This window comes from Peromyscus eremicus, chromosome 15 (assembly GCF_949786415.1).
Source record: "Peromyscus eremicus chromosome 15, PerEre_H2_v1, whole genome shotgun sequence".
NCBI classification, from domain to species: domain Eukaryota; kingdom Metazoa; phylum Chordata; class Mammalia; order Rodentia; family Cricetidae; genus Peromyscus; species Peromyscus eremicus.
The window spans coordinates 44,512,512-44,532,200 of NC_081431.1; the positions used below are offsets into that span (position 1 = coordinate 44,512,512).

At 39.3% G+C, this 19,689-nt stretch overlaps 1 protein-coding gene across 1 annotated transcript in view; it reads left to right on the forward strand.

Moving 5' to 3' along the window:
• Pla2g4a (phospholipase A2 group IVA) overlaps positions 1 to 19,689 on the forward strand; it is a 140,717-nt gene that overhangs the window by 49,913 nt on the left and 71,115 nt on the right. Inside the window, exon 4 of the mRNA XM_059280570.1 lies at positions 19,107 to 19,255. Within this exon, the coding sequence (XP_059136553.1) occupies positions 19,107 to 19,255 (149 nt within the window). The remainder of the gene's footprint in view (positions 1 to 19,106; positions 19,256 to 19,689) is intronic.

Consider the following 19,689-nt stretch of genomic DNA (forward strand, 5'->3'; position numbering starts at 1 on the left):
TTTGCTGCCCTGGAACTCACTCTGTAGACCAGACTGGCCTCATCCTCACAGAGATTCTCCTGCCTTTGCCTCCTGAGTACTGAGATTAAAGGCATGCACAGCCACCACCACCAGTGAATTATCCAATTCTTAATAGCCCCACTTAGAAATATTGTTCTGCATTGTTTAAGTGTCATAATAAAATCAGAGGCATCCCATCAGCTATATTTTTAGGGATGAGAGCAAACTGTTGTTTTGAATGAGGTTAATAACGAAGTTGACCTGGAACGCAACATGTAGCCAAGCAGACCTTGAACTTGTTATCTCCTGTATCTGCCTCCTCAGTTCTGGAATAACAGATATATGCCACCACATCCTACTCCAAACTGATATTTTAGTCATAACCCCTCCAAATTTGGGGCTTTTTGCTTTGGGTCAGCCAAGAACAAGGTAGTCAGTCTCTTCTGGGCATGACTGCTGATGTTAGAAGATTTAAATGTTATTACCACTGTGTATGTTTGTACCTCAGGTCACAGTGCCAACCACATTTGGTATTATTATTATGATCAAGGTTGATATAAGAGCAGTTTGAAGTTCAAATTTGCACCTGGCTGAAGATCATTGCCACATTCTGATTTCTAAACTGAGTAGTTTGTGTTAAATTGGTAGACACTTACTTTTGATGTCACAGTCAGTTATTTTGGATGTGACATGTAACAGGCAGCATTCATGCACAGGCTAGGAGCTAAGTGTTGGTGGGTATGATACTCAGTTTGGCTTTGTTCCTTTACTTTGCTAACAGAAGGTATGCATGTGAGCGTTGGCCACAGTGACGGCAGGATTTCAGTGAGTAAGAGTTTTCCCTCTGTCTACACAAGCCTGACGGTGAACTAATTTCGTAACCAAGCAAATAGCTGATGGGCAACTGTTGGAATAGCTGCACTGAGTCTTGCTCCTTAGTTTTAAAAAATGCCAGGGAATACGTAAGGCATGTGATAATGAAGTCTTAGAGTTTAGATCTAGGTAAAGCCAAGCTTCGTTCTCTGAGAAGATCAGGCATTGAGTGCATCAGAGTTTGTTCAAGAGATCTTAAAAGTTAGTGTAGATATTTTAACACATAAATATTGTGGATATTTATGGAGGAGTCTTTTTTGTTTGTTTGTTTTTGAGGCAGTCTTACTACGTAGCCCTGGCTGGCCTTGAACTCATCACAGGAATATTCCTGCCTCAGCCTCCTGAATGCTGGGATTCCAGGTATGTTACATCACGCCCAACTCTGAAGGCTCTTCTCGGCCTCTTTATTAGACACTGAACACTTTCCTCTGCAGATTTTATCCCATAAGTATTGGAGCTTCTAAATATACTTACAGGATCGTAGGTAGACTATTGTCTTCATTATTCAGGAGCTGACAGAGCTTTATGAAGACACTTAATGGAACAAAAACACTTTAGGAGAGATATGAACTCACAGTTTTTAAACCAATTTTGCAAGATTATGTTATATAATATTTTAAAAGGGACTCTTTGATGATTTTAATAATTTCAAGCTTTTATTTTTTTTCTTAGTGTCTTTACATATGGGAAAACATTATTTCATTCCCAATGATGTTATGGCAACATTGAGTTTCATAGCTATTGAGTTTTAAGTAGCTATTTCTATTTGAAGGTTTGGGGGTCCCTAAAACATATTTATGGGATCTTAATATACATGTGATCACCAGAAAATCTTATTAACAACACAGATTCTGATTCAGTAGTTTCATCAAAGTAGATGAAGATTTAACATCAAAGTGATGTGGGTATAGAGGACCTGTTGAGTACTTTCAAGAGGTGGGGTCTGGGGGATGTTTCTGTTGATCTTCACTCATCCTGAGATATGCAGCTTCCATAGTCTAGAGTGGAGCAAAAGTCCAAGTGCTTTCAGTTTCTACTGGTTTTACTTTTTAAAATAAATACCATAAAGACCTTACTGCCTTCATTTTATTGTCCAATTCACATAAAGACTGCCTAATTCTGTGACTCACAACATTATCACCAAGAAGACAGACAGAAACAAACACTAAGGCTTTAATCCTGCATCACAATTACATTCTTCAATTCTGAAGTTTGTTATACCAGAATTGTGATTAAACCACATTACTATCAGTGAAACGAATTATTTCTTTTTATTGCTCCAAAGACTTCAGTGCTTACTCAAAGTAAAGTGATCACATTTTTGTCAGGTCCTATATACATATGAATATTCACAAAAGCACCCCTCCTGCCGTATACGAAAGATTCCCTGTGTTTGAATATTCCCTCATCTTAATCTGTGATTATATTTACTAGGTACTTGCTCTTTATGTTTAAGTTTTTAACGACTTTATGAAAATTATTTCATTTACCTGTGCAAGTAGCTTTGGTTGAGACAAGGCAAGTCTTAAGAATGTGTCGATTGTGTCAAGTTTAGATAAATGTTTGAGCTCATCGGTTTTTACATATTGTTAGAGCATATAAAGCACAAAATCAAGTTCACTATCAGAATGCAAGTGTTTAAAGATTTGTTTATTTGTATGTATGTGTGTGTGGGTGAGTGAGAATGTGCTTGTGTACTTATGGAGGCTAAAAGCAGGTAGTAGGTGTCCTCCTCTATTTACTCACGTCTTCTTTTACATCAGGGGCTCTCTTAGAACCCGAGAGCTTGAATTTTCTTGGCGAAGCTGAAAGCCAGTAAGCCCTGGTGATCTTCCTGGCTCTGCTTCTCTTGATGCCTGGATTACAGATATGTGCAGGATACCTGGTTTGTTACATGGCATTAGTCTAAACTTCAGTCCTCAGGATTTTTCAGCAAGTAGAATAGCTGAGCTGTCTCTTTAGTGCCACGAAAGAGTTTTTAAGGGTTTTAGACCAGATGCCTTCATATGGAAATCTATGACATGCTTTGTTTGTCCTTGCTTATGGCCTTGAGAAAAGAGACACACTGCAGCTCCACTGTCTTCAAGGGAGACACACATTTAAGGAAGAATCAGCAACAATTGTGAAGTGTTACTTAAATAATGCAGTGCAAAACAACTATGCCATTTCAGAAATAACTATCAAAATTCCTTTAAAAATTGATTTTGGCTACAAGTCCATATATAAAGTGATTATTATTTTTTTTTTTGGTTTTTCGAGACAGGGTTTCTCTGTGTAGCTTTGCGCCTTTCCTGGAACTCACTTGGTAGCCCAGGCTGGCCTCGAACTCACAGAGATCCGCCTGGCTCTGCTTCCCGAGTGCTGGGATTAAAGGCGGGCGCCACCACCGCCCGGCATAAAGTGATTATTAAGCATAAAGTATTTGCAAATACCCAGTCATTTTTTTAAATCATACTGTATTATATGTTTTACAGGCCAATGAACAATCATTCTTAACACATTGCTGTGTAGTGGTATGGCTATTTATGTTCATACTCAGGGAAAACAAACACTCACTTCTAAATCACATTAAATTTGACTTTGAGCCTGTTCTGGTCAATTTGACACAATCTAAGGTCATCTGGGAACCCCTGGACAGGTGATTCTGGGTCATATAACAAAGCTGACTGGGCAATCCATTGTGACCAAGCCAGCAAGCAGCACTCCTCTATGGCTTCTGCTTCACTTCCCCCCTCTCGGTTCCTGCCGTGACTTCCCTTTGTGATGGGCTGTGAGTATAAAATGAAATAAACCCTTTCTTCCCCAAGTTGCTTCTGGTCTTGGTGTTTTATCATAGCAATAAAAAGCAAACTTAAGACCAAGACCTGACTCACTAGATGTGAGGGGAGTCAGAGTGGTCTTCCTCTTTCTAAGAAACTACAAGAGTTCTTCGTATTTACAACTGCCTGTATCATAAGAGGAAGGCCTGCTACAAGCTTTGGGGGTGATCATCTTTGGCTTTCAATCTTCCAGTTACATATTTTTATGGATCCTGGCTTTCTGCTTTAGCAAGAAATAAAATGCCCCCAAGGGAAGATTTTGACAGAGTCTGTATAGCAGTAGAAGGAACTTGTGAACACCCAGGGGTAGTGGTGCTGAGTCCAGATTTATGGCAACCCAGCCTTCATCTGACCTCACACAGTGGCTGAGAAGCATAGGTTTCCAACAATTTAGAATGCAAGGAAATTTAAACTCATGTGAATTTCAGGAAAGACTGCTATCTTTTTTACAGCTCCCCCCACTTTTAAAAAAAAACTGTGTGGATGTGTGTGGATGTGTGTGTGTGTGTGTGTGTGTGTGTGTGTGTGTGTGTGCATGGTCATTTGTGTTAATGTTTTGTGTGTATGCTATAGCATATGTGTGGAATCATAGATGATCGTAAATATCAGTTCGTACCTCTCACCTTGTTTGATAGTCTCTTGTTCATTGCTTCAGACCCAGGCTAGCTGATCTTCTCACTGTGGGAATGTTGAGACAACGTTTGGCTCTATGTGTGTTCTGAGGAGCCAGACTTGCAACATCATGATTGCACAAAAAGTTGTTTTTATTTTTTTATCTACTAAGCTATCTCCTCACCTACCTTTTCCAATCCTGTCTCTAAAGCAGCAAACTAATCCCACCTGTAAAATCACGTAGTTCAATCTTCTGCAAAAGACCCTAGTTGCTAATAATTCCCTGTGAAAGGGAGCTTCGACTTCAGTTTTCCTATTGGTAAATATTGGCATGGGAGAAGAGGCATCAGGTCCATGTGGACAGATGCAGTTTCTAGTTAGTATTTTGAGAAACTTCAGATAAATTCCCATAAAGAAACATGATCCCCTGGTCTGTATCCATTTTGAGTTCCACATTGATCAACAGTTCTGGAAAAGAGGCAGTTGTATTGATGAATAAGCGTGGAATCCATAGGTGGACTGACACTAGCCCCGTGTCTCTTGACAAGCTATGTGTCCTCTCTACACCTTGCTGCAGTTGGACTTTCCTTTGGGCCACCAGCTTACAAATAACAACATGGAAACTTATTATTAATTATGAAAACTTGACCTTAGATTAGTCTTTTCCCCAACTAGCTCTCATAATTTAAATTAACCTGTTTTTATTAATCTACATTCTGCCACGAGGCTTTTACCTCTCTTGCATTCTGTACATCTGGCTTGTTCCAGGTCTTGCTGGTGTCTCTGCATGCCTAGATTCATCTCCTCTTCTTCTCAATCCCCAGAAATCCCACCTATTCCCTCCTGTCTGGCTATTGGCCATTCAGCTCTTTATTAGAGCAATCAGAAGGCACCTTGGCAAAGACACATCTTCACAGTGTACAAAAAGATTTTCCCACAACACTTTGCTCTCTTCATCATGGAGACAAGAGCATCTGAGTTAGCATATGTTAAGTACTTATCCATGTGCTCGATATACTGCCTGTTATTGTTTTCTGTATCCATATAAAAAGACATAAATACTCTCCAACATCATCAGAACAGAAAAATCCATTTTGAATAGTCCATGTATTAGGTTTCTTCCACTTTTCTTTCTGGAGTTAAATTTGTGTTCTGAATTTCTCTGTTGAGGAACCTTTGGATTCTTCTTCCTCAACTTGAGAGAAAGAATGAGAATGGCATTTTCCTTGATAAGCTTCTCCCGAAAACATGTTGCCTCCATACAGGCTTCTTCACACTGTCTCCTTCATGCACTGGTTAAACTGGGCCTCTGGCTCACTTGCTGTCTTTCAAAAATTAGTGCATAGCCTAAGTCTGGCCCACAGCTAAGATATTAAGGGATGCTGAGAAAATAAATCAAATTGATGAGCTGGTCTTCCTGAATAATGCTCCCTTTAATGCCTCATTGAGGAGAGAATTGGAAAAATAGTATTATGTTCCCCCCACCCCCCACAGATTATAATGCCTTTGTTATTTCTGTCCACAATTTATTAGCGTTTTCTGAGGCACATCATACAGAAATCTTTATTAACAATTTTATACATTAATTATGGAGTTTCACGTCTTATTCTTTGTTACTGGCATTGCTGTTTCCATTTGTGGCTCTAAAGTGTGTATTTGGTAATTTGTTTCTCCAGGGTCAGCCTTTAGGTTATGGCTGAATATGAGTTTTATAAGAGTTTACTAATGTCTTTGGAATGCTTTTGAGTCCACCCAAACGTTTAAAGGGCTCTAAATCTAATGAAATTATTTCCCAGTGGTCATTTCATAGAAGATAATTTCAAGATGAGTCAAGTGTCCCATAACATGTTTATCTCCCATGTCTTCAGTCTATGTGACAATGAAGAGAATGTGTTAGGAACGGAGGAAGTACCAAGGCAAAAATGGAATGTTTTCCTCGTCCATTTACATCCTATCTAAGTTGTCAAATGGCTTTATGAGTGCATTGAGATGCTTTCCTCTATACTGAAAAAATTAAGGTTTTTTTGTTTGTTTGTTTGTTTGTGTGTGTGTGAATGTAGGTCTTATGACTTCAGGTAATAGTACCATCGTGCATTTCAACAAGATTGGCTGTGTGGAATTTCACCCGGTTTATGGAATTTCACCCCATTAATTCAATAGAAGTGTATTATAATAGTGTAAGTACATAGGTGGTAGCGAAGGGGAAAGTTCATTACCAGGCCCAGCAGGACACACTGCACATGTACTGCTTTGCCAATTCCAGCCACTATCTGCTCATTTACTTGCTAATCATCCTTGGCACAAACAGGAGCATCTTAGTCTTTATGGTCCTGATTTTATTTTTATCTGTACTTTGAAATGCTAATGTTCTATCCAGTGGGAACAAAGCTTATTTTTCCACTCTCTCATAGTTGAGTTATACTCAGTCTTCTTTGCATGTGCTAAGTGCTGGAAAAGCTTACTCTGCCTCTCTATCTAAAAGTCTGTGATTAAAATATAAAGGAATTAAGTTAAAAATGAGTTTAAATGTCTCTTAAATTTCCAAAGAAAAACACTTACTTTTTTTTTTTTCTTGAGACAAGATTTTTCTGTGTAACAGCTCTGACTGTCCTGAAACTCACTCTGTAGATCAGGCTGGCCTCGAACTCACAGAGATCCTCCTGCCTCTGCCTCCAGAGTGCTGGGATTAAACGTGTGTACCACCATGCCTGGTGAAAAGTACTTTCTTAAAGTTTCTGTGTCAAATAAAATGACCTTGATGCTCTAAAACTTTGAACATTTCTATGAAAATGTCTAGCATATTATTTTACTAGACCTTAATGTTTCAAAGTTTTTTCCTGAAGGTTAAAAACTGTTATTTTTTTTATTATGTAGGAACTGGAATGACTAATTATATATAACTGAGATGTAGTTGGAGTATCACTGAACATTACATCTCCATCCTGGAAGTATTTTTTCTGTTTTTATACTTCCTTTGATATATCAAAATACGTTATATTTGTTTTATTTTGGTCCAGCTGGTCTAGATCTCTTTGTGGCTGAGGATGACCGTAAACATTGAACATCTCATTTTGTCTCTACCTCTCAATGGTTGGGATTACAGGCATGTATCATCACATCTGGCTTCAGTGAAATAAATTCCAGATATGATTCAGGCGCAAAATATCATAGCAGCAATGGAATTTTGACTTTAGAAAGGAAATGTTAAGGAAACATAACCCAGGCTTATTCCAGCAGTTTTCTTCCATTTATGTCCTCAGCTGTCAATGCCAAGTATCTCCATAGAGTCAGTATTTGTCTGGTCTCTTGAAAAAAAAAAAAGAAGAGAAACTGTGGTGGTATTGTGTTCCCCAAAATATTGTGCACCCTAATAAGCTTATCTGGGGTCAGAGACAGAACAGCCACTAGATACAAAGGCTAGAAAATGGTGGCACTCATACCTTTAATCCTAGCATTCCAGAGGTAGAAATCCCTCTGGATCTCTGTGAGTTCAAGGCCACATTAGAAACAGCCAGGCATGGTGACACACGCCTTTAATCCCAAGAAGTAAGCCTTTAATCCCAGGGAGTGATGGCAAAAACACAAAGATATATAAGGCGTGAAGACCAGAAACTAGAAGCTTTTAGCTGGTTAAGGTTTCAGGCTTTGGAGCAGCAGTTTAGCTGAGACTCATTCTGGATGAGGACTGAGAGGCTTCCAGTCTGAGGAAGCAGGATCAGCTGAGGAACTGGCGAGGTGAGGTGGCTGTGGCTTGTTCTGCTTCTCTGATCTTCCAGCATTCACCCCAATACCTGCCCCAGGCTTGTTTTTATTAATAAGACCTTCTAAGATTCCTGCTGCAAGAAACACCATACCTGTGGTAGGTAATTGTACTGAGTATGGGTTTTAACTGAAGAGGAGGCTTTGCAGAGAGGCTGGAGCCAGGACTCTGGTGTATTACTCCAGTTCAAGTGCCCCCTAGGCTGTTTGTCACCTGTGTGAATTTGGGCAAGCTGCTCAGCCATTCTCATTGACATCAGTGAGTAAACGAGGTGACAGTTACCTCTTCCTCCCAGGTTCCTTAGGAAGATGAAATGAAGTGATGCCATAATGGGCATAGTGTTATTTGTGAAATACCCAAAGAGGTTTTTATACTTCCTTTATTCATTTCCGTGGCTCTATGAAATATGGTTGGTTTTGTTGTTGCTGCTTGTTTTGTTTTTTTTTGAGATATGATCTCATGTAGCCAAGACTGGCCTTGAACTCACTATGTAGCTAAGGACAACTTTGCGAGTCTGATCTCCTGCCTTTCCTGAGCGTTGAGATTATAGGCACATGCAACCATGGCTGGTTTGTGGAGTACTGGGGTTTAAGTGGAGATCGAAATCAGGCCTTTGTGCATGCTGGGCAAACACTGTTGACTGAGCAATACCTCCTGTCTTGCTTTTACTTTAATTTTAGAAATTAATAATTTCTTTAAGGTGTTAATCTGCTGTGTTTGGGGCCAGAACTCAGGCCGGTCCACTCTGCTCTGTACTCTTTCAACAGGTTTGCCTTTGAGTAGTTTCTGCCTATCTGGGAACATGGGGTAGGTTTATGCAGCTTGGTAGAAAGGCTTGGTTTAAGCTCCAGGGAAGACTGGTCAGTTTGATTGCAGCTTGCAATAGGTGGATAATGTAAGTGGAATGGATGTAGGAGCATTTTCTTTAGGAAAAGGGGTTCAGGAAAAGTTTTAAAAATGAAGTTGACCTAATATGTCTAAGTATTTAATTTAGGGAGATTAGCTTATTTTGTGAATTTTTTTTTGCTAGTACATAAATATCAGGTAGAAAGGATTGTTTTATTCCAGTGCATTGGTTCTAAATTAATGAGTGAGTTTCCCTCTCAAGGCCTATAACACTGTGTTTAGAAACACTTTCACCAAAATTGAGGGCTCTATTTTAGGTGATTCCTCCTAGCATCCTGTAGGTAGAGGCAAGGAACAGCAGTCCAGGACACAGAATTATCCAGTCCAGGCATCAGTAGGTCAAAGCTGAAGACCTCTGTTCTAATGAAAAGGCATCACTACTGCTTGTAAGAGAGTAGAATTCTTAGATATCTGAATCTATATAGTTAAAACAAACAATATGAACAAATTAATAATTTTCTAACACTCTGTAAGAACTTCTGGTGTGTTATTCTGTATATGTGTGTATGTGTGCATGTGTGTGTAGAGTAGAGACCAGAAGTCAATCTCAGGTGTTGTTTCTGAATGATCTTGTTTGACTCAGTAAATGTCTGTGAGTCTATCTTTTTCTCTGTAAAGGGAGTAGATATGCCTAATCAGGAACTGGAAATGTTACTGTTTTCCTTGTCTGCAGTTAGTCTTAGTTAGGATTTCTATTGCTGTGAAGAGACACCAGGACCACTTATAAAGCAACTCTTATAAAGGAAAACATTTAATTGGGGCTTGCTTAAAGTTCAGAGGTCTAGTCCATTATCTTCATGCAGAAAGCATGGTGGCATGCAGGCAGACATGGTGCTGGAAAAGTAGCTGAGAGTCCTATATCTTGATCTGCAGGCAGCAGAAAGAGACTGTGTGCCACATTGGGGCATAGCTTGAGCATAGACACCTCAAAGCCTTTGTCCATAGTGACACACTTCTTTAAACAAGGCCACACATACTCAAATAAGGCCACACCTATTCCAACAAAGCCACACCTCCTAATAGTGCCACTGCCTATGAGTCAAGCATTCAAATACAGGATTCTGTGGGGGCCATTCCTATCCTAACCACCACACAGATGTATGTATGCTAACCCTGTTGAGAACATGGATTTTAGTTGCCTGTTTCATCTATTAGGAAAGCCGAACAGTCAATTCCTTGTTTAGGAAAGTACCAACTAAATAAGAGAATCTGAAGAGAACATCCCAGTCCTCATATTCCTGACTGTACCATCTTTGGACTCTTATCTGGAACATTCTTAGAACAACAACAGTGGCTCTGATAACTTTCAATTTATGAAACAATGGTGTGTTAGAACATAGTCCTGCTATGTTAGAACAAAGATTTCTGCCCTCAGTATGCACAGACAGATTGTTTGAAATGTGGGGGTTCTCAGAGTGTGCTCTGGTTCTACTGTTAATTTGCATAAGTAGCACTGCAATGTGTGTGGTACAGGAGAAGTCGCTGACCCTGGGATAACCTGGGCTTGGTGAGGGGCCTGTCTGGTTTGTTCCTTTTTCCTACCACATTTAGGCTTGCCTTTGCAGGAAGCCAAGGTTAAAAACTATGCTTCAGAAATACAAGTATGCTTATTGAGAATGTCTTCTGCATTAGCCACTGCAGGATTATGTGATGTCCAAGGCAAAGTGGTGCTTGGTTACCTGGGGTAGTAGTATGAGTGGAATTACTACTAAAAAGCTAGATGGAAGGTTCATTTCTAAGGTGTGAAAACTAAAACTTCAAAAATAGATTGAATGTAAAAACTCTGAGAGAAGGGAGATGAGTATTGAGAGCTGCTGGTAGCAAAAGACCATGGGAGTACACAGCAGGTGACAACTGGAGTTCAGAAGGTCAACCCTTCAGAACTAAGGGTCCTGTTAGAGAAAACCATTATGCAAGGTGTTATGGAATTACTGACTTTTGAATGAATTGGCTGTTTCTTGTTATAAATTTCTTGTGCAATAACAGCTATAATTCTCCCCATTTACCATGTATCTCCATGTTGTATCTACATATGATCTCACGATTGCATCTCAATCTTATAGGCACAACTTCCCCTACACATTTAGGGTAGTTGGAAAACTTTCCCCAGCTGTGTTTATTTTTCATTAACATACATCTGGCCGGGGCTGTTCTCCAGATGAAAGTTTTTCAGCTAAGATACCTTTTTATCCAAGGACAAGTGCAGATAGATGAACATTAGCTCACCTCACCCACAGATAGAGAAAATAACCATTAGCAATTAAATCTTCAACTCCTTGTCTTCATCCCGGTTTATTTACACAAGACTTTTTAGAATTCCCTAATTGATCTTAGCCTTTTTAGTTGACCCTACCAGAGAACTCCCCTTTAGTCACTCCCCCTTTTGGGTTGTAATTGGACGCTGACAATTATTGCTTTGCATGTGGATCCTTATCACCTCTCTCTGTGACCCTGAAAACTTCAAGCCTTGAATTGCTTTGCCAAAGAGTTACTGCTTGTGTATCTATACCAGTTCCCCCATAGCACTTGGGGAATTGATTTAGAAGAAAGAAGATGAGAAAGAACTAAGTTTAGAAAAACGAGAGTACAGCGGAAGAAGGGACAGAGAGGAGCTAGGTATGAGAACAGACAAGAAGCTGTGTAGATAGAATTTATTTAGAAGAATAAAGTGAATGGACTAAAGAACTCAGCATGCTTAGATTCATTTGATATCCCTCAGATCAGTATCCTTAGCTGCTTGTAACTTCTGTTCCAGACTCTGGTAGAAATCTTGTCAGGGCAGGCACCTGGGGAGAAATCGTTAAATGAGTATCCTTTAATAACTCCAACAGCTCCGAATGATGGTGCCACATAGTCAAATAGGAAAATCAGGAACAATGACACGTTTTACATCCCATTTCTGTCTTGTGCTGTGTTTAGAGAGAGGAGGATGGAAAGGATGTGGGTTTGGTTTGTGCGTATTGAGTGAAGGATTTCCAAGGCAGTAAGAACAGATTTAAGGCCTCATAATGGATATAGACTGAAGATGTGGCTGAGAGAGAGAGAATAATGTTTTGTACAAGCCAGAGCCCTTCAAGGACAGTTAAAGAAAACCTAGAGCTGACAGCATGATTGAAAGTGAAACAATCCCTTCAAAATTCCTTACTCAGCAGCCAGGTATATGTGAACCTGTAATAAAAAACTTCATACCTCTCATGTCTGTATCACCTTTGCAGCCTTGGGAGAGAGAAGAAATGCACTTTGGCTGCTGCTTAAGCCCTAATTATTAAGTTTAAGGCCTGAGATGAATTATACTATAGAATTCTATAGAGAATGAGGAGGCTGTATTATGTGTTTAAGAAAATAATTTTAAAGATTTATTTTATGTTTAATTTTTTTTGTGTGTGTGTGTTGTGTGTATGATATGTGAGTGCAGGTGTGTCGTGGAATAACATTTTAGTACACTGTGAAGATTTGCCATTCAGATTGGTCTAATAAAAAGCTGAACAGCCAATAGCTAGACAGGATTTTTGGGGCAGAGAGGATGCTGGAAAGAAGAATGACAGGGACATGGGAGTTACCAGTCAGAGATGGAGGAAGCAGGAAAGCAGCATGGGCAGTACGGAGTAAAGGTAATAAAGCTATGAGGCAAAAAGTAAATTAATAGAAGTAGGTTAACTTAAGTTGTAAGAGCTAGTTAGAAACAAGCCTAAGCTGTCGGCTGAGCTTTCACAATTGATAATAAGTCTCTGTGTTGTGATTTGAGAGTTGGCAGGAGCGACAGTAAAATCCACCTCCACAGGTGCCTGAAGAAGGCTTCAGAGCCTTCCCAGCTGGATGTACAAGCTGTTGTTTTGTGTTTTGCCTGAAGTGCGTGCTTAGAACTGAGAACAGATCTTGGGTCCTCTGCAAGAGTAGTATGTGCTTTTAACTGCTGAACCATCACATTACTCCAGCCCCAAATTAAATTATTTTTTAAAGACTGTTAATAACTGAGAAGTTCTTTGGAAATTATTCTGTATGTGTCAGTATAAACAAATCTTCCAAATGTAGTGATAGGCCAGAAGAACGAGACACGGCTTATATACTGTATGCTTGCTTTTGTTAAAATAAAGATGAAATTAGGCAAAAATGTTCTGTGGTGGTAGAAAGCATGGTAGAAGTCACTGTTGTGGAGTGAGAGGGGAGACTCCTGAATGGGTAAGGTAGTGGTCTGTATTTTAATTTCAGTGGTGGTGTCACAGGTGGAAGTCAGGATTATGAAGATAAGCAATCTTGCCAGTTATAATCTGCTATCTTTTTGTTTTTCAGATAAAAAGTTTAGATTAATAAATGAACTAAACTGTTTTTTTTTGAAACTTATGGCTAAATGGTGTTGCTGACCATACTGTTCTAGGGGCTATGGCAGCCACTCAGTTATCACAGAACACAAGCACTGAACAGACTGACAGTCTCCAAAACTGCTGGGGATTCCCATGTCTAATTGTCATTGCTGCTAATCATAAAACTTTTAAAGAAATGGCTACATTTGAGAACATTCATAGGCATATCTTTACATAAATTCTTACTTAATAGTTGGTCTTTCTGGTTTGGCAATAGTTGAAAAATATTTAATGTCAGTTCATGACCTGATATTAATATACTCTTAATTATATTATAATTAATTAATGTAATATACATAATAGAATTATATATAAAGTATAATATAATTATAATTAACTAATATAATATTAATAAATATAAGGTCATGAACTGATATTTAAATATTTAGTTTAATATTTAAATAATTTAATTTTAAATAAATAATTTAAATATTTAAATATCAGTTCATGACCTCAAACAAATTGCCAACCAGCATATCTACTTTACTTTATTCTTGGAGATGGTTTTCATGTGGCTATTTGAGAATTTATTGAATGGTTGGAGAGAAGCAGTAGTGATTAACTGAACTGTACTTAACCCAATGTAGGACAGAATAATTCCTGTAGAGAAGGCCAAGACTTTTGTTACCCTCCTTATGCCAAATGTTTATGTGGGTGTTATTATACTGCTATTGTTTGGCTTATTCTAATCTATGTCTTAAGTCCTTGGCTTTGAAATGTGTGGTGTGTAGAGGAATCATCTGATTATATTATTACAAAACGAAGATTTTTAAGCCAATCTGAAGATTCTGGTGGGTGATTAAGAGGCCTGCATTTTCCTTTTCTTTTTTTCCCTCTCTTCTTTTTCTTCCCCTCCTTCCACCCTCCCTTTCTTCCACCCTCCTCCCGTTTCTCCCTTTGCTCCTATGTGGTTCTGTGATGAACTCGAGGCTTTACACACTTAGACAAGGCCTCAGAACATTCCAGTCCAGTTTGCATTTTTTACCAACCACTGCAGATGATTCTGGGAAGGTAATTCAATGTTCTGAAACACAAGAAACACAGTTTTAACCTCACTACTGCTTATGGTAAAACTGACCTTGCAGTTTTGGGGACCTCTATTTTTGAGATTTTTTTTTTTAATCCCTTGTTCTCAAATCATAAAATTACTCATCAACTTTATTTCAAGCAAGGGGTTTAAATTGTTGCAGGGTAAAGTGGAAGTGAAAAGCAATAGATGCTTTTAGAAGTAGAATTGGGAGTTCAGGAGCTTCCCTTGCTCCTGCCATGAATCACAGAGTCTATGGCCTGGAGAAAGCTGAGTGACAGCCAGAGCTGTTATGACTTCAGGCAGGCGCTCCTTAATCTGCTGGAGTTTATGAGTAAGTTTTGGAGCCATGGAATTCTGAAGCTATTTCTGGTGCATGTAGCTTCATGTCATCTTTATGATAATAAAAATGGTCTTTATCCTACACCCCCATCATTTTTGTATGTCAAGATGTAGATAAAAGGATGAGATGTAAGAGACTATCTGCCCACACTTATCTTTGCTTCATTACTTGTTTCACTGGAAATAATTTAGGTGAGCACTGATTACTGATTAGTGGTTCAACATCAACTAATGGCCCTGTGGGTATTAATTTACAAAATCATGAAATAGGTGTGTGGCATGGTGGGGGGGTGTTTCTTTTCTTCCTTTTATTTTTTTAAAATGCATTTCTAGGAAATTCTCTAAAGCATTGAGCTATGTTTTTGCTGTCAAAGTGAACTGATTTTTCTTTTCACAGATTCCAAGTGTACCACTATCCCATTCATTACTATAGATTATATGGGGTGGACTTGAAATTTAAAACTCATCCCTTCCAATTTGCTTTCATCCCGGAGTCTCTCGCAGGGATACAGTGTCTCTTGGCTTACATGGTTAGCAGAGATGCAGACTACAACATCAGACTTTGGAGCTGCTAGTCATTTTCCATGTGGCAGCCGCTCTCATCTGCCCATCAACCTTTAACGTTTTAACTTGGAAGTCTTTGGCTGGGGAAGCCACAGGAGAAACTAGAAAACGTGTCACTCTTGACGAACACTATTAAGCTATTCACTTGGACGTTATTTAAAAATAAAATAAATACTGGCAAGACAGAGAGGTCCCATCGAACTAGATTCTAAGGTTTCAAAATGTCTTTTGATAGTTTGACATACAAAGGCGGTACTAGTATCTTTTAATATCATTTTTTCCTTTTATTTTGTCTAAGTTAAGATGATTTAAGCCAAGGCAAGCACGGAGAGTTTAAACTCACTGAAAACAGTCATGTTATTAATTGACACTTTCTATTTCCATTCGCTACTTCCTGTTCCTATCTGGTTTCTTCTGGGCGACTTTACTTTCTGCTCCCCACTCCCCGTCTGCTCTGGGGCCTCCTTCTTCTTTCTCTGAGACTCAGATGAAGGGCTGGAGATATGACCCAATGGTTAAGAGCACTTGTTGCTCTTGCAGAGAACCTGGGTTTGATTCCTAACACCCACATGGTAGCGTATAACCATCCTTCACTCCAGTTTTGAGGGATCTGATGGCCTCTTCTGACCTTCATGGACACCAGGCATACAGGCAGTGGACATACGTACATGTAGGCAAAATATTCATAGATATAAAATAAAATAAAAACATCTTTGAAAAAAAGACTCAAATATCAAGCCTCAATAGCAATTTCCCCACCTACGATTTGACCTGATTTTTGCATAACCACCCGGGTGAGTGAGTTGGGAGTCACCAGTGTGGTGTATCTGCTTGTCTCCCATTTACTTTGGTGTTAAAATTAGGCTACTTGTTTTTGACTCACTTTCATAACTCAAATCGACAGTTTAGGGCTTGGCTCTTTATCAAAGCGAAAAAGCTTTTTGACAGGCAATTCCTAGCATACAGTGGGAGCTTGAAAGTGTATTGAACAAACGAATGAATGAATGTTTACCATCCCTATGCCTCCCCTCCCCATACAGCTTTTATATTCTAGGGTAGGAATGCCAGTGGGTTTACTTTACTTTATCCTCTTAATATTCTGGGAAATATATTTGAGAACACCCCCCCCCCACGCCAAATGGCCCTGTGGAAACGGACTGACCCAAGGGGGTGATAAATAGCTATGTTCCTTTTTACATTTTATTTTCTGTGTCATATGAATACTCTCTTTGAAGTTGCATTACTTATACTCCACAGAGGAAAGCCTGTTTGTCTTTATGATCTTTGCATGCCATGGCTGTTCTAAATACGTTCAGTTGCTTCTGGTTTGGCATCCTAAACTCTGGAGAACGGTGTAGAGAAAAAGGAGCAGGTTGAGGGAGCGGGACCACCCTGTGCATTTCTCTCATCACATTTCATGGCTGCCTTGCTGTTTCTTCACTTCTCTTCCCTGGTCTAGGGAAGTGCTGCCTTAGAAAAGGTAATGCCTGTTGTCCAAAGTGGGATTTTATCTGCATCATCCGAGGCTGCCCTGTGTCATGTCAGCTAGACTGCATTAAAGATGAAGAGCCCTAGACCACACTTTACCTGCTCATTGCTGTTTTGGGGGTCGTGGCTGAATTTTTATAAAAGTCCTGGACATTTATATTGCACCCTTGTCTTGAGATTTTCTATTCATGCCCAATGTCACACGAGCTCTGAGGTAGAAAATTAAATATAAAACAATTCCATAGGCCATTGCATTTGTGGATCTTTCTACAGTCAGGACAAAATACAGTACATGTTTAAAAAAAGTCTAATGACTAATAGAACAAACTATGAGCAGTATTTAAAAGAGTAAGTGAAGAACATTGGTTACATTATTTGATGAGGCAGTTATGGGAAAGAAGATATACGTGGATCATTTTATTTATTTTTAACTCTGGAATAGTAATAGCCTTTATATATGAACTCTAGATGCTGACTTATTTGCTTCCTGGCTTTTGCCCCTTTGGTCTTCCTCAGAACTGTTGCTCCTGCCTTTCAGTGTGTGGCCATCTACTTACCACACTGGCCCGCCGTTGATGGGGTGCAGGCAAGAAGCTTGTCTTACTGCATCCGCTCTTCCATAAAACTGCCAACTCTACCACTCTTTTTTTTCATTATGCCTTTTTCTTAATTTTCTTTGATCACCTTTTGCTTAAAATCTTCCTCTTCAACCATCAGTTGGCCCTCTTCTTGCAGTCTAAGGAGAGAGAGAGCAGTGGGACACACACCACTGTCTATCAGGTGTGCTGTCAGTGAGCACCACACAGTTATTCATGAGGGTCTTGGCGCAGACCAACTCATTATTAGATGCATTGTGAACAATGTCAGTGATCCTCATTTTGTAAGTATAACACAAAGGTGTTATAGGTGAAGTTTGTGAGAACCTATTGCAGGGCACGGACCTTATTCCTTCTTCAAACTCGGGCTATGTACTAGGAGTCAGTTGGCATCGGTAGCAGGATAGCCCAGCTTATATTTCCTTTTTCTCTGCTAAAGCTCTCTCTTGATCCCAGTCTTTCAGTACTTATACCAGTTGCACTGAGTGATGCTCATTGCTTGGTGTTATTTTCTTGCCTCTCTTTGTCCGGCTCTTCTTTCCATGGAAATCTGTGTTTTATGATCTCTCTCTTACTTTGTATGTCATTAAGGCCTTGATTGATGTAATTAGATGACTCAAGTTCAAGATCTTCCACTGATGATTAGCAGTAGGACAGGATAGATTGTATGGCATTGAGTGGCATCTCTCAGTTCCTGTTTGTTTCATGATATGTACTAAAATATAGTACTCACTGTACTGTAATGTGAGATTTAAATGAAATAAATGTGTACTGAAAACAACTATCAAGGACTACTGGTATTTGTGGTTATCAATTACAACGGCCTTGTGGGGAAGGAGGTGTTAAAGAAAAGTGGCAGGCCTTATGTTTCACTATGGCAGGATTTTCCTGCCACAGTCTGAAAGTATACAGGGAAGATATGGTCTTTGTCCTCAAGTTATTTATGGTCTCAGAGGATAAGACAGATGTATCATTTCATACATACAATAAAAGTACAAACAATGCTGTAAGATTATCAAAGGAGTTAGTGGACTCATGGAAGAGCAGACCATCACTATTTATACTCTTGAGTCGCTTAGCCAAGTATAAATGTAGTGGGAATAGTGTAAAATAGCTCCTTTCCACGCAACTGTTTCTTTGTGTTTAAAGGAACACACACAGGCATGACTCAAGTGGACTTGTATGTGACACAGGAAAGGCTTTCATTTTTGAAGACCTCTCACTGTAGTTTGAGCAAATACCGCCATAATAAATACATGCTGACTGCTCACAGGAAGGCTGCCTCTGAGAGCTGCCCCAGGTCACCTGTCAGCAGCAGTTGTCTTCTCACATTGACCTTTGTCACGTTGTTTGGTAAGCAAAAGAACAAGATGGTTCTTCTAATGGAGACAGCTATCAGGATCTTGAGTCGGTGATCTTGTTACCATCATGGTCCTGTGTTGAGGGTCATGCTGTAGAGTTAGGTGAGTGAGGTTCCTGTCACTGTGGGGTAGCTGGATCAAGCGAGATGCTGGCCCTAAAGATGCATGAATTTCTGAGTAGATTGCTTTATAAATGATTCTTTCTCGTTGATCTGTAGTGGAAGGAAGGGGCAAACTATGTGAAATGTGTATAACCTGTGATGTTCTGTTGTATATAATCACATTTTGGTTTATAGTAATGCAGACTTACTGGAAATAAACTAACAACTTATAAAACAAAAAGCTGGGGACCATGAGTTACATTTTCCTCCTCTTCTCTTCCATTTACTGCCCATAGTTGACACTCCAGATCCTTATGTGGAACTCTTCATCTCTACAACCCCTGACAGCAGGAAGAGAACAAGACACTTCAATAATGACATAAACCCTGTGTGGAATGAGAGCTTTGAGTTCATTTTGGATCCTAATCAGGAGAATGTTTTGGAGGTAAGTGAGTCGTCTGGGGGCTGTGGATGGTGCTCATTCCTGTGGAGAGAGATGGCTTGTCTCTTCCCCTCTGCTTTTGTTCCCCTCAATTGGTTGTGGGTGCCTGTGAGCTGGGTGCCATGCTCGCTGAGCCTCTAGATTGTACACGTGAAGTTATGCGAGTGTCCATGGGGAGTTTCAGGATGCTTGTACACTTTGGAGAACATGTATGTTCTGTTCTGAAGATGAGATTTTAAAAAAACAGAATATAAATATTATCACTTGCTTTTAAGATATACTTACATGGAATTTTTTCTTTAAAGCAGTTGTATTGGTTTTCTGTACTAATTTCTTTTCCATATTTCAAATCATAGAGAGAATAACATTCCATTTTTGTAAATAATGGTCAATTAGAAATATGTAAAATTTATTACTTTAGATAGAAATGTCATATT